The sequence below is a fragment of the Tasmannia lanceolata genome, unplaced genomic scaffold (genome assembly GCF_043159265.1).
Source record: "Tasmannia lanceolata isolate RefF3 unplaced genomic scaffold, GAP_Taslan_0.1 ptg000016l, whole genome shotgun sequence".
NCBI lineage: Eukaryota > Viridiplantae > Streptophyta > Magnoliopsida > Canellales > Winteraceae > Tasmannia > Tasmannia lanceolata.
Genome location: NW_027518693.1, coordinates 18,991,584 through 19,004,004, shown reverse-complemented (window position 1 = coordinate 19,004,004; position 12,421 = coordinate 18,991,584). Strand labels below are relative to the sequence as shown.

At 38.4% G+C, this 12,421-nt stretch overlaps 1 protein-coding gene and 1 long non-coding RNA gene across 2 annotated transcripts; both read right to left on the bottom strand.

The window, feature by feature from the left end:
• Window positions 1–691: 691 nt before the first annotated feature.
• On the bottom strand, window positions 692–8,549 carry LOC143848611 (putative LRR receptor-like serine/threonine-protein kinase At1g51880). Its single transcript, XM_077357586.1, has 8 exons — window positions 8,421–8,549; window positions 7,244–7,781; window positions 4,939–5,417; window positions 4,012–4,144; window positions 2,000–2,068; window positions 1,859–1,930; window positions 1,708–1,779; window positions 692–1,605 (listed from the first exon to the last, which is right to left on the bottom strand). The coding sequence occupies exons 1-8, from the start codon at window positions 8,524–8,526 to the stop codon at window positions 1,146–1,148; spliced, it is 1,929 nt and encodes a 642-aa protein (XP_077213701.1). The 5' UTR covers window positions 8,527–8,549; the 3' UTR covers window positions 692–1,145.
• Window positions 8,550–10,937: 2,388 nt separating this feature from the next.
• On the bottom strand, window positions 10,938–11,768 carry LOC143848210 (uncharacterized). Its single transcript, XR_013235343.1, has 3 exons — window positions 11,694–11,768; window positions 11,114–11,185; window positions 10,938–11,012 (listed from the first exon to the last, which is right to left on the bottom strand). It is a non-coding gene; the product is annotated as an uncharacterized LOC143848210 (long non-coding RNA).
• Window positions 11,769–12,421: the final 653 nt, after the last annotated feature.

The following is a 12,421-nucleotide window of genomic DNA, read 5'->3' as shown; positions in this document are numbered from 1 at the left end:
GACCTTAAATTTATAATGGCATCCTTCTAAATATGTCATAACTTTATCATTTCCTTCTAAATCATGGGAACCAAAAAAATTCCTAGGAAAGAATTTTCTGTCAATCCAAACAGGGCCTAAATGGAAAAATACAATATTTCTTCATTTTCTAACGAAAAAGTCATTATATAATTCAAAATTACCTATTTCGTCCACAATATTTGAACTTCTCTCTATGTTTTGTCTTTTGTAAGGAAACTTTAGCCCCGCGATGGAAAATGGGATGGGAAGGCTTGGGTTTATTAAAGGAGGTTGGATTTCTAAGGGGTTGAGATTCCTAGAGAAAAAATTATAGAGATTTATTTAGAGAAAAACCTTTATCACGTGGCGGGGCTGGGCTGGGCCGGGCCGGGCCGAGTAATGACATGGACGTGGTGTGCTTGTGATGTAATTTTTATTTATTAATACTTATGTTTACCAATTATTTATTTATGTTTACCACGGTTTATCATTTACCATTCTTAAACACAATTTTGAATTAAAGTTTAAACACGATTTATTAAATAATGTTAATTACCGTTACAGAACGGTTTAATTATGTCGCTTAATATTTAAACACGATGTATTACATCTTTTGACAAAAGGAATCTCCTCAATTCCTTTTAAACATACGTTGTCGCTGTTTAATTATGCCACTTAATGTTTAAACATGATTTACTACATCTTTTTGACAAAATGCATCTCCTGAATCCCTTTATGTTAACTAATATTCTTTTACTCTCCTATTTTTTAAAGATTACCTTTTCCGTTATCTCTCTTATCAAGGCAATATAGTCGTGTTTGCGAGACATGGCATTATTGCACACTCCTAAAGTGGAGTTGTTGTATCCTAGAGGCATACACTAGAAAACCCATTTGATCCATCGACTTGACTCATCATATGTGGGGGCGGTATTTTCCTTAAGGACAAGAGAATCATATCCGTGCCTCGACTCAACCAATAAGTCATTCCTTTACCTTTGATTATTGCTATTGGTTTGGGTTTAAATATCCTGCAATTTCATCATTCTATTAATAAAATCCCAAAACCCTATACATCTTAAACTACACAATCATTATCATGAGAAATATCTTTCACACTTGTTTCCAAGGAGCTAAAACTATTCTCAGTGGGGCATTTCATTGCCCAATTGGCCATGTAGTTCAACTAATTCTCCAAGCTCTGATTCCATCTGCTTTCTCAGCTCTTCAAGCATGTCCTCATTCTGCTCTACCCCAACATTTACTCCATTATCACTTTTTGGATTTCCATCTTGAGCATCCATAGGAAGGCCACCAAATTCTGCTGTTGTCTCTTCTTGAATTTCTTCATTTTGGCCTAGCCCGTTTTGATCAAGACCCACGTTTACTACATCATCAACATGAGAATCCTCTTGAACACAACCAAAGTCTAATGTTGTCTCTTCTTTTTCTCTTCTTTTCCTTGAATAATGAAGAAGTATTACTAGCAAGAGGCAAAATATTACGAAAAGCAACACTCCTGTCACAGATAAACCCACAATAAGTGGAATCTTGTTCTTTTCAGGATGTTCTAAGCCATGTTCTAAGCCTGGGTTTCCTGTAACACTGCAAATTAGAAGAGGCATTCAAGGATTAAGGCTAAGTATTAAAACCTACCATAAAGAAAAGCAGAAGAAGCAAGTATGAAAACCAGTTTGACATTCTTACTTAATGGATATTTTGTTGTTATTTATAAGAGATTCTGGCAAGCTTCCGGTGAATCTATTGTAGGCTAAATTCCTGTCATGAACATGAGAAAAGATTACAAGAAGAAATTTTTTGAACTACTACTGGTTTAAGTAATTCTTTCTTTACTTACAAGTCCTTCAAGTTGGGTAGTTTTCCAAGGAAGTCAGGAATAGGTCCAGTTAGACTGTTATTCTGCAAGTCACTACAAAAAAAATCTATGAAACTTCTGTTCTCTTTCTCTCTGTCAAGACACAAATTAACATGAACTTACACAAATTCAAGAGCTTGCATTTGACTGAAATCACGAAGAGAACCTTGGAGTTCATAACCTGAGAGATATCTGAAATGATTTTATTTTACAGAATGGAAAAGAGAGAGAAATCTCAGTCAGAAAATCCGGAAAGGCTAGTTCTAATTGGAAAGTAGTATCCACTCATGTTTTGATAGGGGCACTTCTCTTAGGACACTGTTAATCATTTTTTGCCATGTGAGATCATGCAACGAAGGTTTTAAATTTCGGTTTCGGAGGTAATTTCGGTCCTAACCGAAACCGAAATTTTAGCCGAAATGCCAAGCGAAATTTGGTAACAGGTGCTCGAAATGTCGTTTTTGGGCCGAAATTTCGGGTCTGAAATTCTGTAAATGAAAAATAATAATAATATTTAATCTTAAATTTCACCGAAATTTCCAAAATTTCGACCAAAATTTGGAACGTTCCGGTTTCGGTGTTGATCGAAATAAATTTCGGATTTCGGTCGAAATTTAAAACCTTGCATGCAACTGAACACATGGCAGGAAATGTTTGGTTGTACCAGAATTTTGTATTGGAGGCAAGTCATATCATTTTTCATACAAATTTCTCTTTTAATTTCCGTAATTTTTCAGAAATTAGTACAATCCCAGATCCTTTTTCTTCTGGGTCTCACCATTAGATGGGCCTTCACCTGGATTGTTCATATCCCTGACATGCTAGATGAATGATCGATGTGACCTTTTCTACAAAATCAACGGCCGGCATTGATCCGATATGTGACATCTCACCATCAGGCATATTTTTGGCCAGGAATCTTCCATGGTGAAGCCCATCCATAAGTGGACCTGATACGGACCCGGGTCCATTTCATACATAGTACCATGCCTAATAAATTGTGGATCAAAGAAGGAAACACAAGGAGAAATAATTAACATAGTATAAAAATAGGAATTAAGCATACAAGCTAATTAAGACTTTATCTTAGACTTATTCCCCCCGTCATGTAGGTGGATACAAGAAAATAGAGTCCTGAGAATACAATGCCTATATCAATCGATCTCGGGCTGCACCCCAAGTTCAATAGCGAACCAAAGTATGCCCGCACGCCCGCACTTCGATAGAAAGAACCAAAGTATGCCCGCACGCCCGCATTTCATAACTATTTTTTTATAACTTACAGATAGTTATGAAATGAGGCTCTAAGCCTTCTTGAGAAGGCACCCTTTCACATGAAACTATATGCCTCTTTATTTAAGAAAATATATATTTTTTGAAGAAAAAATCCTTTCATAAATGTCTTTTGAATCAAAACCACTTTTCCCGTATTTATATTTTAAAAAAGGGAAATGTTATTTTCACCCCTTAAACAGATAAAATCTCCCCCCCCCCCCCCCCTCTCTAATGGTTTCTTGAGAATGGTTCACCCTTGAGGATAAATTCACCCCCTTTAACGTTTTCCTTTGCCTTTAAAACTTAACGGATAATGTTAAAGGGGGGGTTTATCCATCAGAGCGCGGGGGTATCGTTTCCCTTTAAAAAGGGGGATGATTTTTTCGCCCCCATGCCCCTCCCCGGTAATGTGAATTGTGGGCAGACTTTAACGCTTTTTGACGTCAATTCACATTAAAACAAAACTCGGGTCGGGTCAGGTCGGTTGAGATTTTGCTAAACAATGAATAGGAATCAACCCGAACCCGATCTGATTTTAAGGTAAAAGCTCAACCCGAATTCCCAAAAATCAACCCAAGTTGCACCCTTAATCCAACAGGAATAGAAAAAATCACCTCCCTTTAAAAATAAGGGATTTGCTAGGGATCATCACATAAAGGCATTTTGCGGAAGGGCTGTTGCACGAGAGCAGGCACCTCGGATGAACTAAATGTACAAGACAAACTCGGAGCATATGTGGCTGCTCTGTCATGCAACAGCCATTACGTGAAATTCCTTGTGCGATGGTCCCTAGCAAATCCCTAAAAATAAATATATTTTAAAAACATCTAACAAGAATGACATTGAAAGCTTACACTTACAGAGCAGTCACTCTTGGCGGGTCGTCGCTATTGCATCTCAACCATTCCCAAACTGTGTTTGCTGGTAGGCATGGATCTCCTGTCCATCTGCTTATGCGCTCCGAATTGTACCCAAGCTCTTCTAATCCTCTCACTGACATATTTTTTCATTCCATTAAGCAGAGAAAAAAGGAAAACAATGGAGATACCACAACAGTGGACCCTACCTTGATGGGATTTGGTACAAGAACTAAAAGGAGGATCCTAACCGTCCAATCTTTATTTTGAAGCGATCAGTAAGATCTAAATATACAATGCCCAACATCCACAGGGTGTAACTTCGAGCTTGAGTTTCCATTACGGCCATATCTAGGGGTCTTTTCCTAGACCCAATTTAGAATTTGGAATAATCAACCCAATTTAATTTCGGGTTAAGTTAATCTTGAGGCCTTGGAATAATCAACCCTAACCCAACTCGCCCTAACCTAACCCAACCTTTCCCAATTGGGAAAATCTGGTTAGACGAGTTGGGATAGGGTTGACCCACCTCGACATGAAGCTCAGGCTGGATCTGGTAAGGATCAAGATAATGCTATATGGGCTAGGGTTGGCCTCAACCCAGTCCAAGTTGCACTCCTAGCTAGGAGTGCAACTCGGGTCGTTTTTTAGAAATTCGGGTTGAGCTTTTACCTTAAAATTTGGTCAGGTTTGGGTTGAGTCCTATTCATTTTTCAGAGAAAGCTCAACCTGACCCGACCCAAGTTGCACCCCTTGCTATATAAATATTGAGGAGCTCTATGCAGTCTCGGAAGAGAACCTCTAAGTTCCACAAGTGGATAATTGCTAGATTGACGTATATGATCAATAGATTATATTCCTCTTGCCTAAATAATATCAGAAACCTTAGACAAATGAAAGATAAATGAGATTTTTTAAAGGAAAGCTCACCATCATCATCCATAGTTCCTTCAACCAGATCGTCGCTCACAATAAATAGCTCCATCGCACTTATGATTGGAGGTAGAGTTGAATTCTGTGTTGGGGCAAGGGTTAGAACGAAAGATCCAACGGTTGTATTTGTATTCCCAGAGATCTCATCATACATCTCGTATCGAGGAGAAACGGTAAGATTGTAATTTTCTCCATCCATGTAAACATCAAATGTTCTGGTCTGGTTTAAGTCAAGCTCTTTCACTTCGGTGAAATAGAGATTGACATACTTGGACTGTTTGATCTGGGGTTGATCAAGATTAAACATAAGAATAATGGAATCCGACGGTGCAGGAGCTTCTATAGCTGTTTTTACCACGGTAAAAGGAGGGTCATCATCCAAGGAGTTTGTTGGGAATATATAGTCAGCAATAACTGTGGGGTACCTTGTCGAGTATACAGGGTACCAGATCCGGCGGTGGGTATCAGTTAGGTACCTACAATTTTGCATTTTTCGGGCGTGATTAGTCATATTCTAACTGAGAAGCATATAATATGCACATACATACATAGGGAAATGATATATTTTTTCCCTTTTTCCACTTGGTAAAGTCCCCTCCAGTGTATTTATGAATACTCTTTTACCCTGAAGGGTAAAGTCCCAAGTAAAAAATGAGCTGAATATATCATTTCCTTATATGTTAGTGTATGTGGCTAGATGGGTTTTTTTTTACTATTATTCCAAACAAATATGAGCAGGGTAATTGTATAGGTGGGGGCCACTTTTAAATGATCAAAATTATTCATTTGATGGCCACTACTATGGATAGGATATACCCCAAGGATCTTCTCCATTGGATTATCCTAACCGTTCACATAGTAGTGGCTTTAAAATGAATGAAGTAAAATAATAAATAACTCGAATATCTCTCCATAGGATCTTCTCCACTACTATGAACCCCACCTCATTCTACTAGTCACGTGGCACTTCTTTGTTCAGCTCTTTGTTTCAAGTAGGGCTGCAACTCGGGTCGGGCGGGTCGGGTTTTGGAGAACCCAACCCTACCCGAGAAATATCTCGGGTCGGGTCGGGTCGGGTTTTTTTTCGGAAAACCCACGATTCCCAAACGCGGCCCTACCCATGATAAATCTCGGGTCGGTTCGGGTCGGGTCGGGTTTTTTCACGTTGACGCAAATTTTTAAGGAAAATTCTTGTTTGGCAAGGCAACTCAACTCATAGAAGCAGAAATTACACTCACATTACACTTGAATCAAACAATGATGTAATTACACTCACATCACACTTGAATCAAACAATGCTGTAATCAAACAATGTTGTAATTACAATCAAACAATGCTGAATCAAATACTTGAATCAACTCGACTCATAGAAGCAGAAATTACACTCACATACAGTAACAGTGGGTGCATGGGTTTTCACTTTAACTTTGGGATAATTACATTTACACCCCCTCTAGTTTCTGACACATCCACTTCCACCCCTATAGTTTAAAACGTGACAAATACACCCCTGTAGTTTCAATTTGTTTAAGGTTTGCCCCCTCAGCTGAAGGTTCGTCCATAGATTGAAGGGTTAGGATGATCCGATGGAGCTGATTTTTTGGGCACACCATATCTATGTCAGGACCCATCAAATGAACGCTTTGGATCATCCAAATAATGTGGACCCTACCCGAATCCAAACACTACCAAAAAATCATCCAAATAATGTGGGCCCACATTGTTTGGATGATCCAAATCGTTCATTTGATGGGTCCTGACATAGTTAGGGTGTGCCCAAAAAATCAGCTCCATCGGATCATCCTAACCCTTCAATCTATGGACGAACCTTCAGCTGAGGGGGCCTACCTTAAACAAATTGAAACTACAAGGGTGTATTTGTCACGTTTTAAACTATAGGGGTGGAAGTGGATGTGTCAGAAACTAGAGGGGGTGTAAATGTAATTATCTCTTTAACTTTTAACTAACAATAGAAAAAAATGTACATACTATAACTTATGTAACTCGGGTCGGGTCGGGTCGGGCCCCTTCAAACCCGGCTCGACCCGAAACCCATGAAACCTGAACCCGACCCAGGCTATTTTCGGGTCGGGTCGATGCGGGTCGGGTTTTACCCGGCTCGAGTTGCAGCCCTAGTTTCAAGCATATCTCTAAAACTCATTGACTCAACTCGAATATGAATATGAATATGAATAGAAAATATGCTAGAACTTTTATCGAGTTGAGTCGACTCAACTAAATTTCGAGTGGAGTCATGTTTTTGAGTTTTTTTAGCAATGGATTCAAGATTAATTAAACTCACCCGGTAGCCTCTGATCCTCCGAAATCCACCCTGTATTTATTGAACAAGGCACGATTACTGTCCATCTCACCATACATTTCAGACGGAATTGGGATCATTTCAAGAGTAGAAATGAAGGGAAGCTCACCATCCCTCGTTCGAGCAACACAGACACTTATATTATCGCGTCTTGATACTATGATTGCTTCATATAAAAGGGGTCTATCAAGTGAAGAATTAACAGTGGCCCAAAAATTACCATCAAGCTGGAGATCAAAGATGGGCGGCTTTGATCGCCTGTCATAGTTACCATAGTAAAATCCGGCTCGAATGAGATATTTCTCTTGAATTGTGGCTGGCAGTGTGTAGCAGTTCTTGTTTTGATCGGAAAAGAATCGGAGAGAACTCATCTGCTTAGTCCAAAAGGGAGTGCCTCGGAGAACTTGCCCGTTGTGGCCTGTGTCAATGAAGTCGTGATCGGTAGACCATTCTATAATAGTCGAGAAATCAAGGTATGAACTCTCCGCTCCACAGTCAATGTTCACTGAGTCGTAAAAATCTGTAGAATCTCAAAGAAATTAGCAGCCCAGAAGAGAAGATTAAAAAAAAATTAGAGGGATGCTAAACTCACAGTAGCCCTTGTAGAAACCGGCTACAAGGGGCCGCTGATAACCGCACTCAGGATGGCATGGATCCAATGGAGGAGCCCTTGGTTTGTACAAGTGCTCCTGTGAGTATAGCATCCCTAAAAAAATTAACATGGATTTTTTAATTAACATGCTAAGTCTGATGACATTCTTAGTTGTGACAAGGTTGAGTTGGAACAGTTGAGTCAATTGCCAATTATTAAGGCTCTTCTTGTTTTGGATTTTGAGAACAAATTGTAAGTCCAAAACTGATTACTAGACTCAAATTTACGTTTAGGCCTTGTTTTGGATTTGAGAACCGATTGTGAGTCCAAAACTGATTATTGGTCCTATTTATGCTCATTGTCTTCTACTCATCTTTCTCATCCTCTTTATTATGTACTTCTTCTTCATATTCTTTCACACTTTATTGTTTTTGGTTTTTGTTATTGTTTATGTTTTCCTTCTAGATTTGACTTTAAGATTTTATTGGGATTTTTATTATTTTTGCGGCATAATATGATTGTAAGACGAATAGCCCCAAAGAAGAAAGGAAGGATGAAAAAAATTACCAGGATAAGCGAACAATACAAGTAATAAGAGGAGTGAAACCATCTTCCCATCCAAACGAACACTGCTATTCTCCTCACACTTACAGAGAGTGCAACTAATTTCCATGAAATGTTGATGAAGAATTATACTTCGAGTTGATGTGGAAAGCAAGCAAATATTTAAATGGGCAGTCGGCAATAAATGGATAAAATAGAGGAAAATGGTTTTTCTTGTTTGGCAAGGCTCTAAGGTCACAATCACAGAAGAAGAGCTTATCTTGCTTGTCCCACCAAACCCTAGAGGTGGATTCTTGTGATCTTGACCATTGATTTGGTGGGGCCTTGTCAAAATATTCACAATTGGATGATCCTAATAATCCAATTGATGAAAAGTGGAGGACGAAGTAATGATAGAGAGAAGAGCAATGAATGATTTCGTATGTGTTAGGGACTTCTAATATAAGAAACTCTAACCCCTTTTTTTGTTGGCCCCAAATTGAATGGTTAGATTATGGGGCAATGTAATGAATAGATGTTGATAAAGGATTAGGGAGATACAAGGCCAAAGGGGCATGTGGGCTCCACTAAAAGTACAAATGAACACCAAGATGAAAACTTATATATATATATATATATAAAACACTACAAGAAACTTGGTGTTATTCTCCTTCCTTCTAAATCTCTACACTTCTTCTTGTCTCTTGTTTCACCTATTTACTTTCTCTACACCGATGCTATATATTTAGGGAAATGTTATCAGCACTACTGTATTTTGATGAGGGAACTCCTCACTTTATTAAAAGTACGGTATGGCCCGAACCATAGGATGATCCAAACCGTTCATTAGATGGGCCACAGCATAAATAGGTTATGCCCCCAAAATCATTTCCAGAGGTTGAACCTAACCCTCCGATCTATAGAGGCCTAGGATCAACCCTCTAACATTCAGATCTGAGGGTTAGGATCAACCTATGGAAATGATTTTTGGGGCACAACCTATTTAGGCCGTGGCCCATCTAATGGATGGTTTGGATCATCCTATGGTGAGGGTCATACAGTACTTTTAATAAAGTGAGGAGTGCCCTCATCAAAATACAGTAGTGCTGATAACATTTCCCTATATTTATAGACGCAAACCACTCCTAATATAACTAGCCACATTAAACACATAGTCGTAGTTCCCATGAGTCCCTTAGGCAATTGCAAGAAGAAACATTTATGGTGGAAGAAAAAAATTTCTTGGGAATTTTTTTCTTTCCTCAATTTAGAGGAAAATGGTACGATTATAGTTAACTTAAAGGGATATTATAAAAAATTAAAGGCCTCTCTAAGTAAAAATTGAATAGGGTTGGTTCATGTCATCTTTCATGTATAAAAAAGGTACGAAGTTTTAGAAAAAAATTCATTTCCAAACTTTTTACGACATTCCTGCAATCCAAACAGGGCCTTAGGTCATAGATATCCCCAATGGACTCTTGGAGAATCTAACCTAGTATAAAAGACATAGGAAACATGTAAAGATTCTTCACTTCTCAATACAAAATAATTACCCGAAAACACCACAACAATACTTCATTTATTCCAAGGCATATTGGATTTTGGTTTATACATTGTTTGATTACACGGGGACAAAAGTAACTTGAATCACCCAGATTCAAGTTTCAATTGGTGAGACCTTAAATTTATGATGGCATCTCTCTAAATATGTCATAATCATATCATTTTCTTCTAAATCGTGGTTTAATTATGCCGCTTAATGTTTAAACGTGATTTATTACATCTTTTTTTACAAAATGCATCTCCTCAATCCTTTAAGCATGTGTTAACCAATATTCATTTATAACTCTCCTCTATTTTAAAGATTTTTTACCCGTTATCTCTCATATCAAGGCAATATAGTCGTGTTTGCAAGACATCCAGGTCGCATGAGTGCACAGTCCTAAAGTGAAGTCGTTGTATCCCAGATGCATACACTAGAGAAGACTCATCATATGTGGAGGGCGATATTTTCCTTAAAGGACAGGCTAATCATATTCATGCCTCGACTCAACTAATAAGTCATTTTATTAATGTAATCCAAAAACCCTACACATCTTAAACTACATAAGCATTATCCTTAGAAACTTCTTTGAATTGCCCTTATTTTCATTGAGCTAAAACTATTCTTACCGGGGCATTTCATTGCCCAATTGGTCATGTAGTTCAACTAATGCTCCAAGCTCTAATTCCATCTGCATTCTCAGCTCTTCAAGCATGTCCTCATTCTGCTCAAGCCCATCACTTACTCCATTATCCCCTTCAGGATTTCCAACTTGAGCATCCATAGGAAGGCCAAAAGGTTCTACTGTTGTCGCTTCTTTCATTTCCTCATTTTGGCCCCTCCCATTTTGATAAAGAGCCACATTTACTGCATTATCAACATGAGAATCCCCTTGAAGGGTACTAAGTTCTACTGTTGTCTTTTCTTGTTCTCTTCTTTTCCTTGAACAATGAAGTAGTATTACTAGCAAGAGACAAAATATTACGAAAAGCAGAGCTCCACCCACCGATAAACCCACGATAAGCGCAGTCTTGCTCTTTTCAGGAAGCTCTAAGCCCGGGTTTCCTGTAACACTGCAAATTGATGAGGGTGTCAGGGATTGAGGTTAAGTATTAAAAAGCTATCATAAGAAAAAAGCAGAAGAGGCAAGTATGAACCAGTTTGATCTTCTTACTTCAAGGATATTTTGTTGTTATTTGTAAGAGATTCCGGCAAGCTTCCACTGAAGCTGTTGTAGGCTAAGTTCCTGTCATGAAAATGAGAAGATTACAAGAAGAAAATGTGAAACTACTAGTTACTCCAGAAGTTTAAGCTGGTAGAAATAGTGTTATTTAATCTTTATACTTTAACACTCCCCCTCACGTGTCTCCTCTTTTTTTAGGGTTGGCCTACACGTAGCACATATGTGGCCCCTCTTTGGGTTTGGCAATTTCATGTCGACTTTTGCTATCAAGGATGTTTGAACTCATGATCTTTGGCTCTGATACCATGTAAAACAACCAGGCCAGTTACTCCAAAAGCTCACATGGTATCAGAGCCAAAGGTCTTGAGTTCAAATTAACCTCCTTGATAGCAAAAATCCATAGCCAAACCAAAAAGATGAGCCACATGTGCAACGTGTAGGGCAACCCTAGAAATAAGGGCCAAACGTGATGTGGAATTTTAAAGTATATAGCTTAAGATTTTGCAGTAACTGGTTGTTTCGCAGAAATTTTTTGAAGTACTAGTTTAAGTAACTATGTTTCTTTACTTACAATTCTTTCAAGTTGGGAAGTTTTCCAAGGAAGCTAGGAATGGTTCCACTGAGACTGTTATTCTGCAAGTCACTACAAAAATCTATGAAACTTCAGCTCTCTCTCTCTCTCTCTCTCTCTCTCTCTCTCTCTCTCTCATACAGACACACAAGGCAAAAATCAACATGAACTTACATAAATTCAAGAGCTTGCATTTGACTGAAATCACGAAGAGAACCTTCGAGATCATAACCTGACAGATATCTGAAATGATTTTATTTTACAAGATGGAAAAGAGAGAGAAATGACAGTCAGAATTCCCCGAGAGGCCAATTTTAATTGGAAACTAATATCCACTTCTGTCTTTAATTATTTTTTCAGACTGCATGCAACCTAGAAACGGCTAGTTATTTTTTGCCACGTGGTGGACCGATGACTATTTCCCGGTTGATCATCAACTGAACACGTGGTGGAAAATGATTGGCTGTTCCAGAGTTTGTATTGGAGGCATTTTTCTTATTAATTGCTCTTTTAATTTCCTTGATTTTTTTGTAAATTTCACTTGGATTGTTCATAGCCCAAAAATGCTCGACGAATTGATCTGATATGTGGCATCTCACCATCGGGCATATGTTTTTATATTCAGGAATGCTAAACTCAAGGGTGTCCTTTCAAAAATCCAATGAAAGGGCACCCCCATTGGCTGAACGTCCCAGGAGTGCAATGAATGTTCTTTTGACTTTTACATA